Here is a 20,361-nt window from a genome sequence, read left to right on the forward strand (position 1 = left end):
TCTGACAACAGTTTCCCTCCCAACTTCATGTTTTTAAAAAGTAACCCTTTAAGTACATGGATGTGAAGCCATCCACCCGAGCATGGGAAGCCTATCAGTGTCCACATCCTCAAGAAAGGATGATTTCTCCCTTCTCTAACAACCATCAACTGATGAGAGCTCCTCAAGGAGAGGTGGGGCCTGGAGGTCATCTACCCTATGTATACTAAGTTTTTGCTGGCATGATCTTGTGACGGTCTTGTATAGGTAACCCCAGTCTCTGGAGTTCAAGAGTGCAATAGTCATGCCATGTCTAGAAGACAGCATTTCACAGCTCTCCTTCTCATCCTCCAGATCTTACAGTCTTTTACTTTCTCTTCCTCAATGTTCCCTGAACCTTGGGAGAGGGTGTTGATACAGATGTCCAGTTTAGGGCTGAGCACTCAGTCTCTTATTCTCTGGACTTTGACTAGTTACGTATGTCTCCCATTGACTACTTACTCCCTAATACAAAAAAGGAGCTTTTCTAATCAAGGTTAAAGACAATCCAGATCTATGGGTATGACCATTTAGCAAAATAACAACAGCAGGTTCTACCATTGGGCCTAAGCCTGCCCCAGCCATGGGCTTTTGACCAGGGTTACAGTTTGAGGTATGGCATTTTTTCCTGTGGAACAGGCCTCAAATTCAATCAGAAAATGACTAGTTACCCAAAACAGTCATGCCACTATTGCACATTGATGTGTTTTCTCTCCCAGCATTTTATATAGCACCTTCTGGCACTATGAAATCTGGCCAGCAGGGAGAAAGTTTCCTGGTGTATTTGAGATTGGTTTCTCTGTGTACTACAGCAAAAGTATGAGGTGTCTTCAATAATTGGGTCTTACTATATAGTTATGGAGGGTAACCAAGAAATATCTATTTAATTTTTTCATGCCTTGAGACATTTTCAAAAACACAAACACAACTGCATACAACAAAGCTGGTTTAAAAATGAGTACGTGGCCTGGCGCAATGGTGCATGCCTTTAATCCCAGTACTCGGGAGGCAAAGGCAGGCATATCTCTGTGATTTCGACCAGCCTGGTCTACAAAGTGAGTTCCAGGACAGCCAGGGCTGTTACACAGAGAAATCCTGTCTCGAAAACAAACAAAAAAGAAAAAATTAAGAAAGAAAAAGAAAGAAAGGAAGGGAGGGAGGGAAGGAGGGAGGGAGGGAGGGAAGGAAGGTAGGAGGGAGGGCGAAAGAAAGGAAAGAAAGAAAGAAAGAAAGAAAGAAAGAAAGAAAGAAAGAAAGAAAGAAAGAAAGAAAAAGAAAGAAAGAAAAGAGCATGTGCTTCCTAAAAATGAACTTCATTGTTTTAGATACTTTGTTACCCATAATTCTGATAAAAACAACTGTTCCAGGGCTGGAGAGATGGCTCAGAGGTTAAGAGGCACTGGCTGTTCTTCTAGAGGTCCTGAGTTCAATTCCCAGCAACCACATGATGGCTCACAACCATCTGTAATGAGATCTGGCGCCCTCTTCTGGCCTGCAGGGTTACGTGCGGACACTGTACACATAATTATAGTAGAGTTTTCCTGCCTGGCCTAGTCAGGACAAATCTCTCTCGCCTGCCAGTCCCACAGCCGCTCAGACCCAACCAAGTAAACCCAGAGACTTATATTGGTTACAAACTGTATGGCCGTGGCAGGCTTCTTGCTAAATGTTCTTACAGCTTAAATTAATCCATTTCCATTAATCTATACCTTGCCACATGGCTCGTGGCTTACCGGCATCTTTACATGCTGTTTGTCATCGTGGCGGCTGGCAGTGTCTCTCTGACTCAGCCTTCCACTTCCCAGCTTTATTCTCCTCCTTGTCCTGCCTACACTTCCTGCCTAGCCAATGGCCAGTCAGTGTTTTATTTATTGACCAATCAGCAACACATTTGCCATACAGAACATCCCACAGCACATAATAGTGAAAAACAAAAACAAAACAAAACAAAACAAAAACAAAAATCGTGTTCATTCAGTTATCTGGTTTTGGTACTTGTGCTGCCTATCCCTTTCTCATATCAATCCTAACTTTCTACTGCTGTTGATTCCTATCCGTCACCAGAGGTGTCTACATTTGTCTAGATTGTTTCATTCACTTAACTGTGTGTTTCGGATACAATCATACAATGAAGAGGAAAAATAGGATTTTTTGTGGCACCCCACTCTAGTACGCAGTTGCTTTACCACTGAGCTATATCCCCAGTCTTAAAAATAGTTTGAAGGGCCCTTTCAGTTGTCACATTTTATGAAACCAAATAATTTGAAAGAAACATCTTAATATAATGGTTTTTTTTCTCATTTCTGTGTCTTCTAAGGGCCCTCCTGGCCCACCAGGACCACCAGGACCAAAGGTAATGTTCTTTCTTGTTACATCATTTATTTTGTGTAGATTAGTTTTTCTTATTGTTAATGAGAATTTAAACTGAAACTTTCTCTTCAGGGGAACATGGGCTTGAATTTCCAGGGACCCAAAGGTGAAAAAGTGAGTAAAGAAAAAGAGGTTATTCAGCCTCCATGTTTCTCCATTCACACTCACTTGTACTGTCTTTTTCTTTCCCCTGGTTTTTACAATGGACACAGTTTATCTATGTTATTACTCATAGTAGACTGCTAAATATCAATGTATTTTTTGCTATGTAAATAGGGTGAGCAAGGTCTTCAGGGCCCACCTGGTCCACCTGGACAGATCAGTGAACAGAAAAGACCAATTGATATAGAATTTCAGAAAGGAGATCAGGTAAGCCCCCACGGAGGGGAATTTGATGAAGATTTTTGTTGTAGATGTGTTAATTAGCATGCTTGTGGTAATCCTTTCACAGTGTGTACGTACACTGAGATATCACATTGTGCATTTTTTTTATTAATCAATTTTTTTTCATTTATTTTACATCCTGACCACAGTTTCCCCTCCCTCCTCTCCTTCCACTCCCTCCCCTTCCCTCCCCTCTGCCCCCATCATGCATTCATAATATGTGCAATTTTGTCAATTATAATTCCTTTAATCAAATTTTTTAAAATTATGAAAAATTAAAAAACTTTTTTATGTTAAAATGAACTATATATAGACATGTACTCTTAAATGTGCATATTCTTTCAATAACAAGGACTTTGAATAATTAAATTTTTAAAAATAGATTTATCAGGATATCATCTATGCCGAATGATTAATCCTTAAAATATATAATTCTTTAGTATTCACAGGGTAGTCAAACTATTTCCACAATGTACTCTTAGAAAATTCTCATCACCTCTGTGTGAAAACTCATGCATAGTAGTTTTCGTTTCATATTCTCCCCTAACTTTCCATTTTCTATTTCTTTACCCTGTAGATTGTCTATTGTTGGTGTTTCATAAAAACAGAATCAGGCCTTCTTTGCCGGTTGTTTTTATATGACTTAATGTTTGCATGTGCAATTACTTTTTAGCATGCAGCACTAGTTTATCCTTTTTATGGCTAAATAATACTCCATTGTGTGAATATAGTAAATCCTTTACTTACCTATTCATCAGCTGATGACCATTTGGGTTGTTCCTGTTTTTGCTCCTTGATTTATATTCATGGCTAAGATCAGGTCCTGCTAAGGTAGATTGTCATTATATGATACTTGATTTCTCTGAGGCTATGAAAGAAGATCAAATGTTCTTTTAGCATATACTGACCTACCTTTAAACAGACAAGATTATATGCATTTTAATTCACTTAAATGATAATAAGAATATTGAAAATAAAAAAGTTTTTAAAATCTACTATCAATATGTATTAAACCACTTAATTATCTGTGAAAAGATACATTGTTTTATAGCTCCCAAATCTTCTAGTTTTATATTCTTTTCTCTTGCTTTTTGTAAAATACTTTACATGAATGAAAAGAATTCTTATGACATATCTTGTTATTTAGCTCATATTGATACTGGATATTAACTGAAGTGAAGAAAGAGTTCTATATTATGTTCCCTAACAGATTTCAGCTTTGAGTGAAAAACATTCTGCTCCCTGTTTATATCTGATGAACCTAAATTTCACATTATTAAACATGTCCAGTAGTTAGAACTCTACTGAGTTCTAGTAGTTATAGTGAGAATGCATATTCTGGTATTAATGTGCTTTAATTCCCCCTATACCTGCATAGGGAGTTCCTGGTGATAGAGGCCCTCCAGGACCTCCAGGAATACGTGGTCCTCCAGTAAGTATTCTAAAATGCTTTAGAATCTTTCAATATGAACTGGTATTGATATACAATATCTCATGAACCAACATGAAACTACTGTTTATGTGCAGGGTCCTCCTGGTGGTGTGAAAGGTGAAAAAGGTGAGCCAGGAGAGCCAGGCAAAAGAGTAAGTGTTGTGACCATTAGTCGTGTTTGTCAAAATTCTAAATATACACACGTGTACCAGGCTTTCTCTTTTCAGCCACCAACAGCTCCCAAATCATGACATGGAGACGTATTAGTAGTTATGAATGCTCAGCCTCAGCTTAGGCTTGTTCCTTGCTAGCTCTTATAACTTCACCTGTTTCTCTTCATCTACGTTTTGACTTGGGGCTTTTTACCTTTCTTTTCTTCTGCATATCTTACTCTCACTGCTTCTCATGTCTGGCTGGTGGCTGCCTGGCTTCTGGCCCCGAGCAGTTCCCTCTCTTTCTCCCTCATTCTCTTCTCCTTAGTCTCTCTCTCCTATTTATTCTCTTTGCCTGCCAGCCCTGCCTATCCTTCTCCTGCCTAGTGTTTGGCCAATCAGCTTTTTATTAGAGCAATCAGGTGCCTTAGGCAGGCAAGACGAAACAAATGCAACACATCTTTACATAATTAAACACACATCCTTACATTGTTAAACAAACGCAGCATAAACAAATGTAACACATCTTTATATAGTTAAATTTCCACAACACACATGTGGGAATATTTCTTTCTTTTTAAATCCTAATTTCGTTGCCTGAAAATATCACTACAGGTATAACTTATTATAATAACTGTCATTTAAAAAGTCTGTTTATATAGTTCAAGGCAGGACTAATGATTGCTATAGTCCTTAACTTCCTACTTCCTAACTAACAAATTGCTGTTCTTGCTCTGCTATTGCTTTGTGTCCTACAGGGTAAACCAGGCAAAGACGGAGAGACTGGCCAACCGGGAATCCCAGTGAGTAGCTATGGTCCTTTTCTTTAACAACAACAACAAAAATAAACCTTTGGTAATGTTTGCACTATTTGTAGGTGGTGGTAAAAAAAAAAGCAGGGGGAACACAGTATGGAGTTTGGAAATACCTTAAATGAATGGAAATTATCATCACTATTTTGAATATAAATATGAAATATCTCCAGTTTTAAGGCAGATGTAATGAGGTATGCTTTATCATCTTAGATTCTTTTCCAGTTGCTGTAATGACATAAAAAAAGCTTCTACAGAAGGATACAGTCCACCATGGTAGGGAAGACATGCAGCATTCAGGGAAGGCATGGAGGCAGGAGCAGAGATGGGCTGGTCACATCACATATCATTATGATGATGATGATGATTATTTACCATTCCATATATGTACATCTTGCATACTGACCACTCTCACCTCCCACATACCTCCACACAAATCTCTTTCTCATGTTCGTGTCTATTCATTTTGTTTTGTGGCCCAGAAAGATTAATCGAGGCCTTGGTAAGGCTGAGTTTGGAGCTCTCCATTGGAGCCTGATGGGCTCAGCAGAGGAGGGCACATAGCTAAAGACTAAAGATTCCTCCTCCTGAAGAATCTATTAAAAGTCAATAGTTTAGAGGCAGAGGATAGGACCCCATGAGTCCCTCCTCTTTTTCTAACTGATTGTTGTGTCTGGGCTGGTCTTGTGTGGTCGAAGTGCAGGCAGCTACAGCTGAAGTGAGTTAATGATTACAGTAGTGGAATTAAGTCTCGAGGATGGCATTTAGTAGCCCTTCACCCTATCCTTGGGCTCTTACATACTTCCTGCCTCCTCATCCACAATGTTCCCTGAGCCTTAGAGGGGGTGGTATAAGTGACTTCTTTGTGACTGGGCCTACACCTGTCACTTATATTCTGTATCTTTAGCTGCTATGAGTGTCTGTGTTCGCCACTGTTCATTGTTAGGAGAGGCTTCTCTGATTAAGGCTGGGGACCGCTTGTGTCTATGGGTATAGGCAGAGGTATGTAGGAGGCATTTGCTGATATGTAAGGAAGTTAACCATAGAAACACATTCACTACATGGACCTGCTTCCTCTTCAGACTTGGGTTGTTAGCCAGGCTTATACTACCAGGCATTGCATTCCCCTCTTCCCACCTGCCTCACGTTGAATGGGTTTTGAATCCATTCAGAGGGTAATTGGTTACATCCCACAATAAGTCAAGCTGCTATCACACAAATGGAAATATTTTGCTTTCCAAATGTTTTCTTTATATCCCTTTATCTTTGTCAAGCCTTCCCCCACCCACACCTTCATTTCCCCAATCTTGCCCCTCTATCCCTGCCTAAGCCTTTGCACACGTTAGCCCCCTCTCTCTACTGTCTTTTTCCTTATGGTCTATTATCATCCCCCATCCTTTAAGGTAACCTCTCTGCACCCCCATTTCTTTCCCTGTTTCCTGGTTTGCACAGGTACTGTACATGAGACATACCATAATAAAGAATTGATCCTCATATGAGAGAACATATGGCATTTGTAGTTTGGAGCCTGGGTTATCTCACTTAGAATAATTACTTTTTTCAATTCCGTACATTTACCTACAAATGTAGATGAAGTTCTAAGCAGTCTTATTAAATAAAGAACACGGAGTCAAATATAGTGGTGAAAGCCTTAGAGATTGGGAAATAGTGAGAGTCACCAATCACCTTACCAGCTCTGTAGCTTCCAAAATGCCATGACTTCCTGTCTACTCAGGCTTTTATTGCCTTGCTGTTCTGCCCTCTCATTGGCTCTTAGCCTAGCTACCTCACTTCCTTGTTACTGCCTGTCTGTACAGACCTCCAGGTCTCTATGGTTGGTATTGGGATTAAAGGCGTGTGTCACCACGCTTGGCTCTGTTCCCTAGTGTGACCTTGAACACACAGAGACCCTGCCTGCCAAGTGATCAGATTAAGGGCGTGTGCTACCACTGACTTTTGTGTTTACTTAAAACAGCTTGCTGTTTCCTCTGATCTCCAGGCAAACTTTATTTATTAACATACAAATATCACCACATACAAATTTTATGATTCCATTTTTCTTTACATTCATCAGTTTTTGGGAATCTAGGCTGCTTCCATTTTCTAAGTATTCTGAGTAGAACAGCAATGAACATGGGTATGCAAGTATGTCTGTAGTAAGACAAAGTCTCTTATGCCTTGGTGTGATATAGCTGAGTCTTATGCTAGTTTTCAGTGTTTTGAGAAATCCCAGACTGATTTCCAAAGTTGCTATACTAGTTTACATTCCCACCAACAATGTGTTCTCCTTTCCCAACATCTGCATCAGCATTTGTCAAGTTACTGATATTCATGATGGCAGTCATTTCAACTGGGCTGAGATTGAATGTTAAAGTCGTTTTAATCTGAAATTCCCCAATCACTAAGGATATTGACCAATATATTGTTTCCTTGCCATTTGTATGTTTTATTTTCTTTTGTTTTATATTTATTTGTTTATTTATTTATATGTGTTTTGCTTGCATGTATGTATGTGCATCATGTACATGTCTGGTGGCTGAGGAGTTCAAAAGGAGTTCTAGATGGTTGTGAGCCACCATGTGGGTGCTAGGAACTAACAACAGGTCTTCTGTGAGAGCAAAAGGTGCTCTTAACTACTGAGCCATTCTCTCCAGCTCCTGTACATTTTTTTTTCTTTTGAGAACTTTCTCTTTAATTCTGCAACCCATTTTTAAATTGGGTTGTTTGTTTTCTTAGTATTTAGCATTTTGAGTTCTTTGTGTATTCTTGACAACAGTCCTCAGTCAGACTATGTATAGTAGGCAAAGATTTTATTCCGTTTTGTGGACTACCTCTTCAGTTGAATGAATTTCCTTTGCTTTTTAATTTCACAAAATCTCATTTGTCGATTGTCTTAGATACTTTTCTACTGCTGTGCCAAAAGAGCATGACCAAGGCAACTTACAGAAGGAAGGGTTTGTTTGGACTTAGGTTCCAGAGGAATAATGGTCTATCATGGCAGAGAAGCAGCAGGCAGGGCAGTTGAAACAGCAAACTGAGAGCTCACTTCTGGAACTACAAGTGGGAAGCAGAGAGAACACTAGGAAGGGTACCAGGGTTTGAATCCTCAGAGCCTGCCCCCAGTGCCATACTTCCTCCAGTAAGGCCACATCTAGACCTCCACAAACTAGACACCAAGTAGTCAAATGCCAAAGCTTATTGAGGGACTTTCTCATTCAAACCACATCAGTTTTTGGTCTTATTTTCTGTGCTACTGGAATCCTATTCAGAAAGTCATTGCCTATACCTATATGTTGAAGCATTTTTTGTTTGTTTTTAGCAGTTTTAGGGTGTTAAGTCTTATGTAGGAGTCATTGATCCATTTGGAGTTGGGTTTTGTACAACGTGAGAGATAGGAATCGAGTTTCACTCTTCTGAATGTTGATATCCAGGCTTTTCAGTACCATTCATTGAAGATACTTTTTTTTCTAATGTGTTTTTCTTGGCATCTTTGTAGAAAATCAGGTAACTATAGTTGTACAGACTGTATCTTCTATTCTATTGATGAACTGATTTAGTTGGTATTCTCACTACTTCTATGGAGGACATGATTATTTGGCATCTTTTCACTTTGCCAAGTTTACTAATTTCACCCTATCCCCTGTTTTAAAGGGTTTGCCTGGTGATCCTGGTTACCCTGGTGAACCAGGAAGACATGGTGAAAAGGTAAGCATTTCTGCATTTTGATGTGTCTGGTTTTATTCGTAGTACCATAAACTGTTCCCCTGTTGATACTGAATTATAAATGAAAACATCATAATTAGTTAGTGTTCATAATCATGCATGCCTTCTTTATCCATTTTTCCCTTTTATTCACTGTCCTCTAGATTTTCTTGCATTGCCCTAAATCACAGGGTATGTAGGGAAATACATGGGACTGCATTTCCATTATAATGTCAGTGCCTTTGCTGCAAGCACGTGTCAGGAAGACTTTTAAAAAGAGGATTGGACACTAATTCAGTGGTTCTCTTACTCAAAAGCTTAGAGCTGTAAAATTAGAATGTCTCCTCTAAACATTTTCCATTCTGTATGCAATTATTGTTTGTAAATCTGTGGCTAATTTTTTGTAGTTTTCCCATTGGTCTGATGCATCCTGATTGAGGTCATTTATTTAGTTACCTGTTTTAAAAGTGACTCAGAAAGCATGTATGAAACACATAGTTTTCCCTATTTTTAGCACATCACAAAATATTCAGTCCTCCATGCCCTCTGTTCTCTAACTGCTTTGTATCAAAACCAAACTGAAAAAAAAATTAAAGCAAACTTGAAATATCCTGAAGTTACATATTTTACTGATGGCTTCTCTGTAAACTAGATCCAAGTTTCACTTTAGCCTAAAAGACATAATTGGAATAAAGGGAAACACGCAATACTTAAAATGGGGTTGTTTTTCAATTAATAACTCATGATGCAGACTAATGTCCCTAGAGCTGGAAGTATGAGAGAGAAGTCTATTCTTGACTGTTGGCCAATAGAATAACAATTGAATATTGTCTTCTCCCTTCATGACAAAGAATGTTGCTGATAGAAGTCTGTCCAATATCTTTGGCTTTTAAATAAGCCAGAGAAGTTAATTGATTTTGGTCAAGATTATGTAGCCAGTAAATCCAAGACATCAAGGTCTTTGTAGGCTTAGACAAGTATTTCATTAACTCATGTTGTACTTTGCATTTGATTACTTTATTAATGACTTCTGAGTCTTTATGAAATTCAATTGTTTCTTGAGGAAATTAGTGTTTTCATGTCATTCTTATTTGCATTGAACAGGGCCAAAAGGGTGATATTGGCCCACCTGGACCTCCTGGACTCGTAAGTTTTTCTCTTAAGTCTTCATTTCCCAAATTTAGTATTGCCTCATCATTTTTGCACACAAGTTATATACTACCTACCTTTCCTCACAGAACATAAAAATCCAAATCATTACCAACTTCTTCTATTGGCTTAGCAGCCATTATAGCTTTTGAAAAACCAATAGTGCCAGCCTCATAGGGTTCTGCCTATGTATTACTTTTTCATAGTTAAGGTCCAAAATTATACATCCTTGTTGTGCATCATGAGTGCCCACCCCTTTCTTTTTTTTTTTTTTTTTTTTTTTTTTTTCCCCCCCCCCCGAGACAGGGTTTCTCTGTGTAGCTTTGCGCCTGTCCTGGAACTCACTTGATCAACCAGCAGGTGGCGCAACTGCCGCTTACAAAGGGTCCAGAAGAAGACTTCTGGGGGAAGCCGGGATTGGTGGTTTCCCCTGCAGTGCTCGGGGCAAACAGATTTAGTCCTAATAGTTTTTCTCAATTTGTAATTGTCTGATTCGCACCTCTCTCCTTCCTGAGTGTGTGATTTCTGGGGGATCTAGATACCAAGAAATTGTTATATGAAAAAATAATATAGGGGAGGTGACGTTATGAATTTCTCATCATATTTAAATTCATTGTAGAATTTAAGTCATGTACATTTCCAAGTGTATCAAGATTAAAATACCTGTTGAGGTTCAACCAATGTTTTTGGGTGAGGTTTTGGTAATTCTCTAGCAGTGAGTGCTGTTGAACTTAGTCTATACACCCTGACATTTTAGTTCTTTTTAGCTAATATGTCTCACATAGTAATACTTAGAACACTACCAGACCTAAGGAGGCCATACTTAATAAATATTAGATCGCCAGGCGGTGGTGGCGCACACCTTTAATCCCAGCACTCGGGAGGCAGAGCCAGGCGGATCTCTGTGAGTTCGAGGCCAGCCTGGTTTACAAAGCGAGTTCCAGGAAAGGCGCAAAGCTACACAGAGAAACCCTGTCTCAACAAACCAAAATAATAATAATAATAATAAATATTAGATCATTTTTAGTCACTTTCATTTTAAAATCATAATTTCAGTTCTCCAGAAAATAATCTTTTTAGAAAATGAGAAAATAAAATCAGGAGAGTACAGCACACTTTCCCTTTGAGACTATTACCTCTTTCCATATTTTAAAACTTTTAGTCTTTTGTTCATTAGTACTTTTTACATCCATTCAAGGTAAGGTGAAATATCACAATTTGCTAGTAGGTATTGATTTGTATGACAAATTGAAAATTCCTCTTTTGTGAAATTCTGTAGAATACAAGTAAATCATGAGACGATCTAGAAGATGGGCATGGTCAATTGATTGAGCTATATAAATGCAATCTTCCTGAAAGAGAATGCTTTCAAGGAAGAGTGATACATGAGTTGACATATGAAAAGCTTGGGGAAGGCACTGCAGATGTTTGGAAAGACATATGTAAAGGCACTGATAAAAATGTGCACATTGGGCAGTGGTGGTGCACACCATTAATCCCAGCACTAGGGAAGCAGAGGCAGGCAGATCTCTGAGTTTGAGGCCAACCTGGTCTACAGAGTGAGTTTCAGGACAGCCAGGACTACCCAGAGAAAAAGCCTGTCTCAAAAAACGAAACAAAAGAAAAATGTGCACATTCTGTATGTGAAATGGTTATAATCAGACAGGCCAGAGTGATGAGCATTCATTGCAAGAAATAACAGGCAAAGAAATAGGTAAGAGTGATACTGAAAGTAGTTTGACTGAATTGAGGATTACAATCAGCATCATGTACAGTAAGAAGTCAGCAAGTAATGTCCTTAAGACAAGTGGTTTACATAGAAAAATTGATTTGAGGAAAGTGTGTAATGTAAATAAGCTTGAATTCAAGGGAATAAACTTAAAGGCAAAGTTCCAGTGTGAGATCAGGAGAGTAATTGTGGCAAGAGGATAGAGCAAAGAAAATTAGAGGAATTTTTTTAAAGAATTGCCAGGCTTTAGGTGACTGGAATTAATTGTTAGTTATATAGAAGAGGCAACAAAAAATACTTCTAGCTTTTTAAGCCTTGGGCTCAAAATTGTTGTTATTACATGTTTCTTAATTGGTTGGAGGGTAGAAGTGATGAAGGTGACCTAATGCATGTAGCAGTCTCAATGAGACTCAATCTGTGTGATAGATTTAATGATTTTTATATCTAAGAACTGTGTGAAAATGCAGTATTATAATCACATGTAGCTGCTTACTTACATTTAGAAGAGCAAGCTTCTTCTTCATTGAATTACTGAATTTCTATCTCCATGAAAAGGTAATTCCTACACATGGGACTGGTGTGACTGTGGGAGAAAAAGGAAATGTTGGGCTACCTGGTTTGCCTGGAGAAAAAGGAGAGCGAGGATTTCCTGGAATACAAGGTCCACCTGGCTTTCCTGGACCTCCAGGTAAAAGAGATTGTGTTTATATCTCTATGCTTACAGTATCCTAGCCAATCAGTACATACAATTTTATCATATTGGTTTGATTGGGCATGACAGTGGATGACATGAATATTTTATGCTCTACTCCCATGTCTGTGTGCTGGTGAACTCACACATGTGCACACCTGTGGAGGCCATAAGTTGACATTGAGAAGTTTTTCTGCACTTTTTTTAAGCCTCTCAATGAACCTGTAGCTTTCTGTTTCTGCTAGGCTTGCTGGACATTCGTACCCCAAGATCTGAATGTCTGCCTCACCATGCCAGATTTTGAAGTGGGCTCTGTGGATCTGGCCCCAGGTCCTCATGCTTTCCCAATCTCAGTCTATCACTAAACCATCTCCTATATCCAAACGGGCACTATCTAAATGACCAACTGTACCAAACCTGTGTGTTACTGTGTTCCCCACCCAATTCTTCCATGTCCTTTTAAACGCCCACTTAAATGCCATAAATCTCACTTTTACCCTCTATTAAAAATATATTATATGAAATAGTTCCTTGATCTGGTAGATGAATCATCACACTTTTCATGCTGTCAGAGGACAGGATGTTGACCTAACAAATATCCCACATTTCTGTATTTCCTATATAATATTGGTAACCAGCATTGTTCATTTAGAATTCTAGAATCAATGAATTAGAAATTTCCATGTTAATTCTAACATGTAATAAAACTTTAAGGTTCAGTATTGACTTTTATATCATTCCCTTAGAAGATGCAGAGTACACTGTAACACTTACACTTTGGCCATAAATTAAACTGCCCTTATGTACCCTCTTTATTAAAGTGTAAGAATCTATACAAAATTCATAAAAAAACATCCATTTCAGTATCTAGCACACATATATATTCAATGAATTATAGGTCCTTTCTATTCAAAAATGTGTAAGGAAATATTGTCAAGAAGGAAAATGACACCTTCTTAGGAAGAAAATAGTGTGAGCTTCATTATGGTCTAAATATGCACTTTTTATTCCTTATCCCAAAACAATGAGCTAAATATCTGTTATGTCTAGAAAATTAAAAAAAGAATTTTTTCAGGCTATAGTAAAAGAATTCAGGATTTGAGAGACATAAAGGAAAAGTATGACATATAAAGGATAAACTTAGTATTTCCCAAAACTATCATGAGTGAGTCTAAGTACAAAAGAATGGGACAAGAAACAAACAGTATTTGAGAACAAGTAATGGCTGTGACCATCCATCTCCTTAAAGCATGTGGGCGGGCACACGCGCGCGCGCACACACACACACACACACCCCTCCAAGAAAAGATCATTAAACACCAACCATTAGTAAAGTAAGAACAAAATTACAAAGCTCCATGACTAGGCTCATTTCAGAATTTAGGAATTAAAAATAAAATAAAATATTAAAAGTAATAAAACAACTCTTGAAAACCTGCCTAAGGGAAAAAAGGAACATTGCCTGCAGAAAAGTACGAGTTTGCAGAAGATAATGGAGCATAGTTTCACAGTAATAAGGACAAATAACTATGAATTTTGGAGCCTATATTTTACTAAACTGCCATCCTGGTGTGAAGATGGGATACCTAGATGGTTTACCACCTCCAGACCTTCTTTTAAGTCATTACTAAAGGTTTTACTCTGACAGCAAGGGAATGAATATATGATAAAGTAGGGGTGGGAGGTAAGATAAAAGAATCATGGACTAAGATAGATATGAATAAGCTACATTAAGTTCATAATAAATGTGACTTAAGTAACAATCCAGGACTGTATGTGTGAATATTCTTTACATGGTAAGGGCAGGTACAGAGGGGATGAGGATGAGAAGTCAGCCAGTGATAATGTTGTTAGTTTTTCCTTATTAGTATGTAAGAATATAAATATTATTCACTATATGTTTTTAAATACATATTTAAGGGCTTTTGGGGTGGCTCAGTGCATTGCGGTGTTTGCCACACAAACATGAGGACCTAGGTTTGAATCCCTAATACTGATGTAAAAATCTAGGGACAGTGGTGCATGCCTTTAATCCTAGCACATGTGACACAGACACGAGGATTCCAGGGGCTTTCTGGCCAGCCAGTCCAGCCTAATTGTTAAGCTCTAGGTCCAGTGAGAGAGTCTGTCTCAAAACAGAGCATGGAGAGTGATGCATATACACACATACATCGGGGTGAGGGAGAGATAGAGGAAAAATACAGATTTAAGTACATAGATCCAAATTTATATGAACCATTATTAGAAAAGAATAGAAATAAAATGTACAATTTGACTTTGATTAGAGGGAAAATAGACCAACCTGTACAGCAGAAGCTGAGATTAGGCCAAAGGAAAGATAAACCTAGATATACTCTTGCATGGCTGGTGAGAATGCAAACTTGTACAGTCACTTTGGAAACCAATATGGTGGTTTTTCAGAAAATAGGAATCAATCTACCTCAAAACCAAGCTATACCACTCTTGGGCATATACCCAAAGGATGCTCAATCATACCACAAGGACACTTGCTCAACTATGTTCATAGCAGCTCTATTTGTAATAGCCAGAACCTGGAAACAACCTAGATGTTCTTCAGCCAAAAAATGGATAAAGAAAATATGGTACATATACACAATGGAGTATTAATAAGCTGTAAAAAAAACAATGACCTCATGAAATTTGTAGGCAAATGTATGGAACTATTTAAAAAAATTCTGAATGGAGTAAGCCAGACCCAGAAAGACAAACATGGTATGTATTCACTCATAAATGTATATTAGGAGTGAAGTATAGGATAACCAACCTATAATCCACAACCCCAGAGAGGCAGGGATGCATGAATTTCCCTGGGAAGGGGAAATAGAAGAGATCTGAGTAAAGTTGGGGTGGGGTGAGGGGTGAGAGGAACAGAGCATGTTGGGCAGGCTGGGCACAGGAGGCAGGTTGGGGGCAGGTTGGAGAGGGAGAGTAATGAGCGAGACATCTTGATAGGGTCCATTTCAGGGTTAGGGAGAAACCTGGTGCCAGGGAAACTCCCAGGAATCTAAAAGGATGACCCCAGCTAAGATCCTTACCAATAGTGGAGAGGGTGCCTGAACTGACCATCTCCTGTAATCAGATTGGTGACTTCTCTAATTGTCATTAGAGAGTCTTTATCCAGTAACTGATGGAAGCAGATACAGAGATCTACAGCCAAGCACTGGGCCAAGCTCCAGGAGTCCTGTTGAAGAAGGGGAGTGTGGGGCATTTACCCACTACCCCCACAGTTCCCCAGAGTTTTCTTGAGTGTGAGCAGCAGGAAATATTAGATAGAAGGATTTATTGCGGAAAATCTTGCAGAGATAAACAGATAGAAAATAAAGGACAGCCTCGAGAGGGCCTGGAACCTATTCCAACGGGCCGGACTGTCTCTGCCCCAGGGTTTTTATAGAGACGCCAAGGGGTGGAGCAAAAGACCTCCTCCCCCAGCACAGCCAAGTGCAGACCATCTCAGACACCTGCACTCAGGCCCGTGGTCCTAATCATCCTCGATGTGGACTGCTGGGTAAAGCCACGAGGAACCAGAACGGGCTCCCACAGGGGAGGAGGGATTGCAGGAGCCAGGGTGGCTAAAATCATGATGGGGAAATCTACAGAGACAACAGACCTGAGCTCATGGGAGCTTATGGACTCAGGACCAACAGTTAGGGAGCCTGCATGGGACCAGCCTAGGCCCTCAGCATGTGAGTGATAGTTGTGTAACTTGATCTGGCCCCTAGCTGTAAGATCAGGACCTGTCCCTATTTCTTAGCTGGCTTTTGGGAACCTGTTCCCCATGCTGGCTTACCTCATCCAGCCTTGATGCAGGGGGAGGAGCTTAGTCCTGCCTCAACTTGATGTGCCATGCTTTGTTCAAGCCCATGGGAGGCTTGCCCCTTTCTGAGTGGAGAGGGAGAAGGAGTGGATGGGGAAGGGAGTAAATGGAAGGGGAGTGAGGGACTGGAAGGAGAGGAGAGAGGGGAAACTGTAGTAGGTATTTAAAATAAATGGAAAGAATGTTAATTAAATAAAAAACTTAAAAAGACTTTAAAAAAGAAAATAAAAGATGACAGAAAATACTGAAAAGTAAATCATTAACTCCAACAAATGTTAAAAGATCAAACACAAGCTAGATGATACTAAATAAAATTGAGATAAAATACTTGTATAGTATGCAGAATATGTATAGCTGAAGCAGAAAGGGGAAACTTGCAAGTAAAGTGAAAAATATATTAATAAATGATTGATAGAGAAAAAAGTTGTCTTAATTCTAATGTCAAGTGAAAGAAAATTCAATAAAAATAGGCATTAACAACACAGGTATTTTATATTAATAAATAATGATGCAATGGTTAAAGTCATATACCTTTACACATCTAATGAGGCAGTAAAATTTATAAGCTTCAGGGGGTAAATTGACAGATTTTTAGCACATTGAGTATATTAAAAATAAGGATATAGATATTTTGATCAACCTAATCAGGCTGTATGTATGAGTGCAAGGAAAAATATTCTAGGAAGCAAAAAATATATATTCTGTGCAAATTTACATAGAATATTTATAAAAATAAACAGTATTTGACCTGAAAATCATCTACAGTATGTATGCTTGTGATTCACTGCAACCTCAGTAAAGTAGACTGGGGAAACATCAAATATTCTTATATTAATATTTCCATGTTGACACAGTTAAAAATAACTCCAGAGACAAGGTGAGACGTATATGACAATGCTAAACCAAATGCTAAGCCACAATAAAAATGAGCTTCATATCAAAACTCATTGACCATAGCCCAAACAGTTCCCCAGTTCTACCATAAGACTACAAATAACAAATTAAGTGAGAAATGGGAATGTAGCATGACGTTATATCCCTAGAAACAAAAAAGAAAAAAATGGGCTAAATTTAACTCTCTCTCTCTCTCTCTCTCTCTCTCTCTCTCTATCTCTCTCTCTCTCTCTCTCTCTCTCACACACACACACACACACACACACACACACACACACACACACACACACACACACACACACACGATGAAACAAGCACAAAAATGTAGAATGGGAAACTTTACCAGGATGAAAAAATTATAAAATGAAAAGTAAAACAGATACAGGTGAATACGGAAACCAAAATATGTTGAAAAGAGTTTGAAATGAGGATAGATTGACAAACACAGGCAAGATAAAACTCAGAAACGGTACAAATAAAATTAGTAAAGAAAAAGGATATTGCCATAAGTTTTTCTTTTAAGTTACTGGAAAACTATAAATCTCTACTAATAAATTTGACATTCCAGATGAAATATAAACTCCTTAAGCAACAAAATCAAATTATTAAAGAAAGTTGTTATGAGAGAGTAGGAAGCCTAAATCAATTGCCATAGAACAGAAGTTCTCAACCTGTATGTAGTTATGACCCTTCTGTGGGGGTCACCTATCAGATATCCTGCATATCAGATATTTACATTACTATTCATAAGAGTAGCAAAATTATAGTTATGAAGTAGCAATGAAAATAATTTTAGGGTTGGGCATCACCACAACATGAGGAACTGTAATAAAGGGTTATAGCATTAGGAAGGTTGAGAACCATTTTCATAGAAGATTTTGAAATATTGACAATCTCCATGAAGAATTGTTGATTTACAGGGTTTTTTTATAGTTTTATGGATGAATTCTACCAAAGTGGAAAAAAGATAATCCCCATATTTTGAATTGTTTCAAAGCATAAACAGAAAACCTAATAACAGTAATAACAAACCATTTATAGCACAATAAATAAAAATGATTCAACCTCATTTATTAACAGAGAAACTATAATAATGCTAAATTAAACTGACCATATTTTTCCATAAATCATATTTGATGTTATCACCATTTAATTTTATCTCAAGATATCAGAGATGTTTCTATGTTATATTGCTGTAACTGACTACATTAACAAAGTAAAAGAGAATAGACCAATAAATGTAGAGAAATTGACAATAGCAAAAAAGCAATTGAGCTACCCCCAAAAAATATAGGGAAGAGCTCTGAGTGTGTGATGGAAGGGGTTTAAAGCAGGGGGAATAAGAACAAAATAGTGTGCATTGTCTCTTTCATGCAGAATAGAATTTAGCTTTATATTATGTGACATGGAAACAGAAAGGAGACTGTGTGGGTTGATAAAGAAGGTAAGTGAGGGAGGCCAAGAGAGATGAATAAGGTAGTGTGGAAATGGATATGAACATATATGTGAAAATGCCATAATGGAAGCCATTATTTTGTATACTAGAAATATAGTTTAACAATGGAAAAAGAAAATCCAACCAACATTATATTAAAGACAGATTTTATCATTCCTAATGTCTCCTAGAGAATCAAAATAATTGTCTACAAAGTAAGATCATTTTGGTCACTTTTAATGAGTACATTTTCTTACTTAGGGACAGCAGTCATGGGTCCTACTGGTCCCCCTGGATATCCTGGAGAAAGGGGCCAGAAAGGTGATGAAGGTCCCCCTGGAATTTGTATTCCTGGATCTCCTGGACTTGATGGACAGCCTGGGGCTCCTGGTCTTCCAGGGCCTCCTGGTCCTCCTGGCCCTCATTTGCCACCCAGTAAGCTGTGTTTTCATCCTGACAAATTTGACTGTTCTTTTGCTTTATTTCTTTTGTAAGTGAATCTGACTGAAGTTTGGTATCATTATTTATATTTCTGATATCTAAGAGATGGCACTGCCGTTTTTAGTTTGGAGTTTTGGTTATGTACTGGTCTTCAAACAGTGTTCATTATCAACAATGTCTCTATATTATTTATTGAGTTGTATTTTTACAGAGAAGAGATTGAAAAATAAGTTTTTTTTTCTTGATTTGGGGGCTTTTTATTTATTTTTTTGCCTAGTGTTCTCAGCATTTAACAACAATTAGCTTGTTATCTTATCTTTAACCTCAGGTGATGAGATATGTAAAGCAGGCCCTCCAGGTCCCCCAGGATCTCCAGGTGATAAAGGACTCCAAGGAGAGCAAGGAGTGAAAGGTTTGGTACCCAAGTATCCCTTTCTTCATTCTTTCAAGTCATTGGCAGAATGCCCTGTATTCTAACTTCTTAAGAAAGTTATTCTCAAACTCACACTCCAAGATCATCTCCTTAACAATAGTGAATTCTTCCATAATGTTGATTTCATGTCATCTCTTTCTAGATTACAACTTCTAATAACTTGACTCTGACATTGCTTCAATCCTACTGAGACCTACTTCAGATTACCCTTAACTTAATGTTTCCTTTCCTCGTAGTTTAGCTTACATTACATGACCAATCATTGAAATCAGTCCTATTATTAAACTTGACTCCTTTGCTGTTTCCTCACTTCGATGTTGTCATCTGTAACCGAAGTATAGCATGAGTAGTTTCAGATTTCCATTTTTTCTCTGATTCTGCATCTTCCTTGCTCTTTTTAAACTTTAATATTTGCTCCCTTATTGTCATTTTAAGATTCTTAACTTGCTTCCTTCTTCATTGACAAGTTAAAGCAATAACAAAAACTTTCATGGATCTTTACCACTACATGCACTGACCTACTTGCCATTTGTGCTCATGCCATACCCTCATAACTAATTATAGTCACTGGTATTACTTAAAGCCTGGTAGTCTTTATGCCTTCTTGTTTCTTCAAGGGTTTTGATCTGAAAATTCTTGCCTAGTCTTTCCACTTTTGCTGCAAGTACTAAAACGATCTCAATGTTTCAAGTATCTGGGAAGTAAATGACCATAGTGTAGGCCTCCTTCTTCATGGGAAGAAAAACAAGCAGATGATAAATATGGAGGCTCTGTTTGCATAAAAATGCTGGGTAAATCATCCAGCAGACAGACCTGACAGATGAAAATGTAACCATTTTATCTAATGTATAATGTATTTCTATGTAGAGGACTGTGATAATTAG

The 20,361-nt window shown here is 38.2% G+C and overlaps 1 protein-coding gene across 2 annotated transcripts in view; it reads left to right on the plus strand.

Moving 5' to 3' along the window:
* Positions 1–20,361, plus strand: part of Col4a5 (collagen type IV alpha 5 chain) — a 200,462-nt gene that overhangs the window by 89,597 nt on the left and 90,504 nt on the right. For both annotated transcript variants that reach the window (XM_052737125.1, XM_052737134.1), the window contains exons 11-21: positions 2,336–2,371; positions 2,461–2,502; positions 2,665–2,757; positions 4,151–4,204; positions 4,300–4,356; positions 5,115–5,159; positions 8,820–8,873; positions 9,975–10,016; positions 12,304–12,436; positions 18,865–19,038; positions 19,373–19,456. In XM_052737125.1, coding sequence (XP_052593085.1) covers positions 2,336–2,371; positions 2,461–2,502; positions 2,665–2,757; positions 4,151–4,204; positions 4,300–4,356; positions 5,115–5,159; positions 8,820–8,873; positions 9,975–10,016; positions 12,304–12,436; positions 18,865–19,038; positions 19,373–19,456 — 814 coding nt within the window. The remainder of the gene's footprint in view (positions 1–2,335; positions 2,372–2,460; positions 2,503–2,664; positions 2,758–4,150; positions 4,205–4,299; positions 4,357–5,114; positions 5,160–8,819; positions 8,874–9,974; positions 10,017–12,303; positions 12,437–18,864; positions 19,039–19,372; positions 19,457–20,361) is intronic.

The sequence above is a fragment of the Peromyscus californicus genome, unplaced genomic scaffold (genome assembly GCF_007827085.1).
Source record: "Peromyscus californicus insignis strain IS unplaced genomic scaffold, ASM782708v3 Scaffold_10__1_contigs__length_136768540, whole genome shotgun sequence".
NCBI lineage: Eukaryota > Metazoa > Chordata > Mammalia > Rodentia > Cricetidae > Peromyscus > Peromyscus californicus.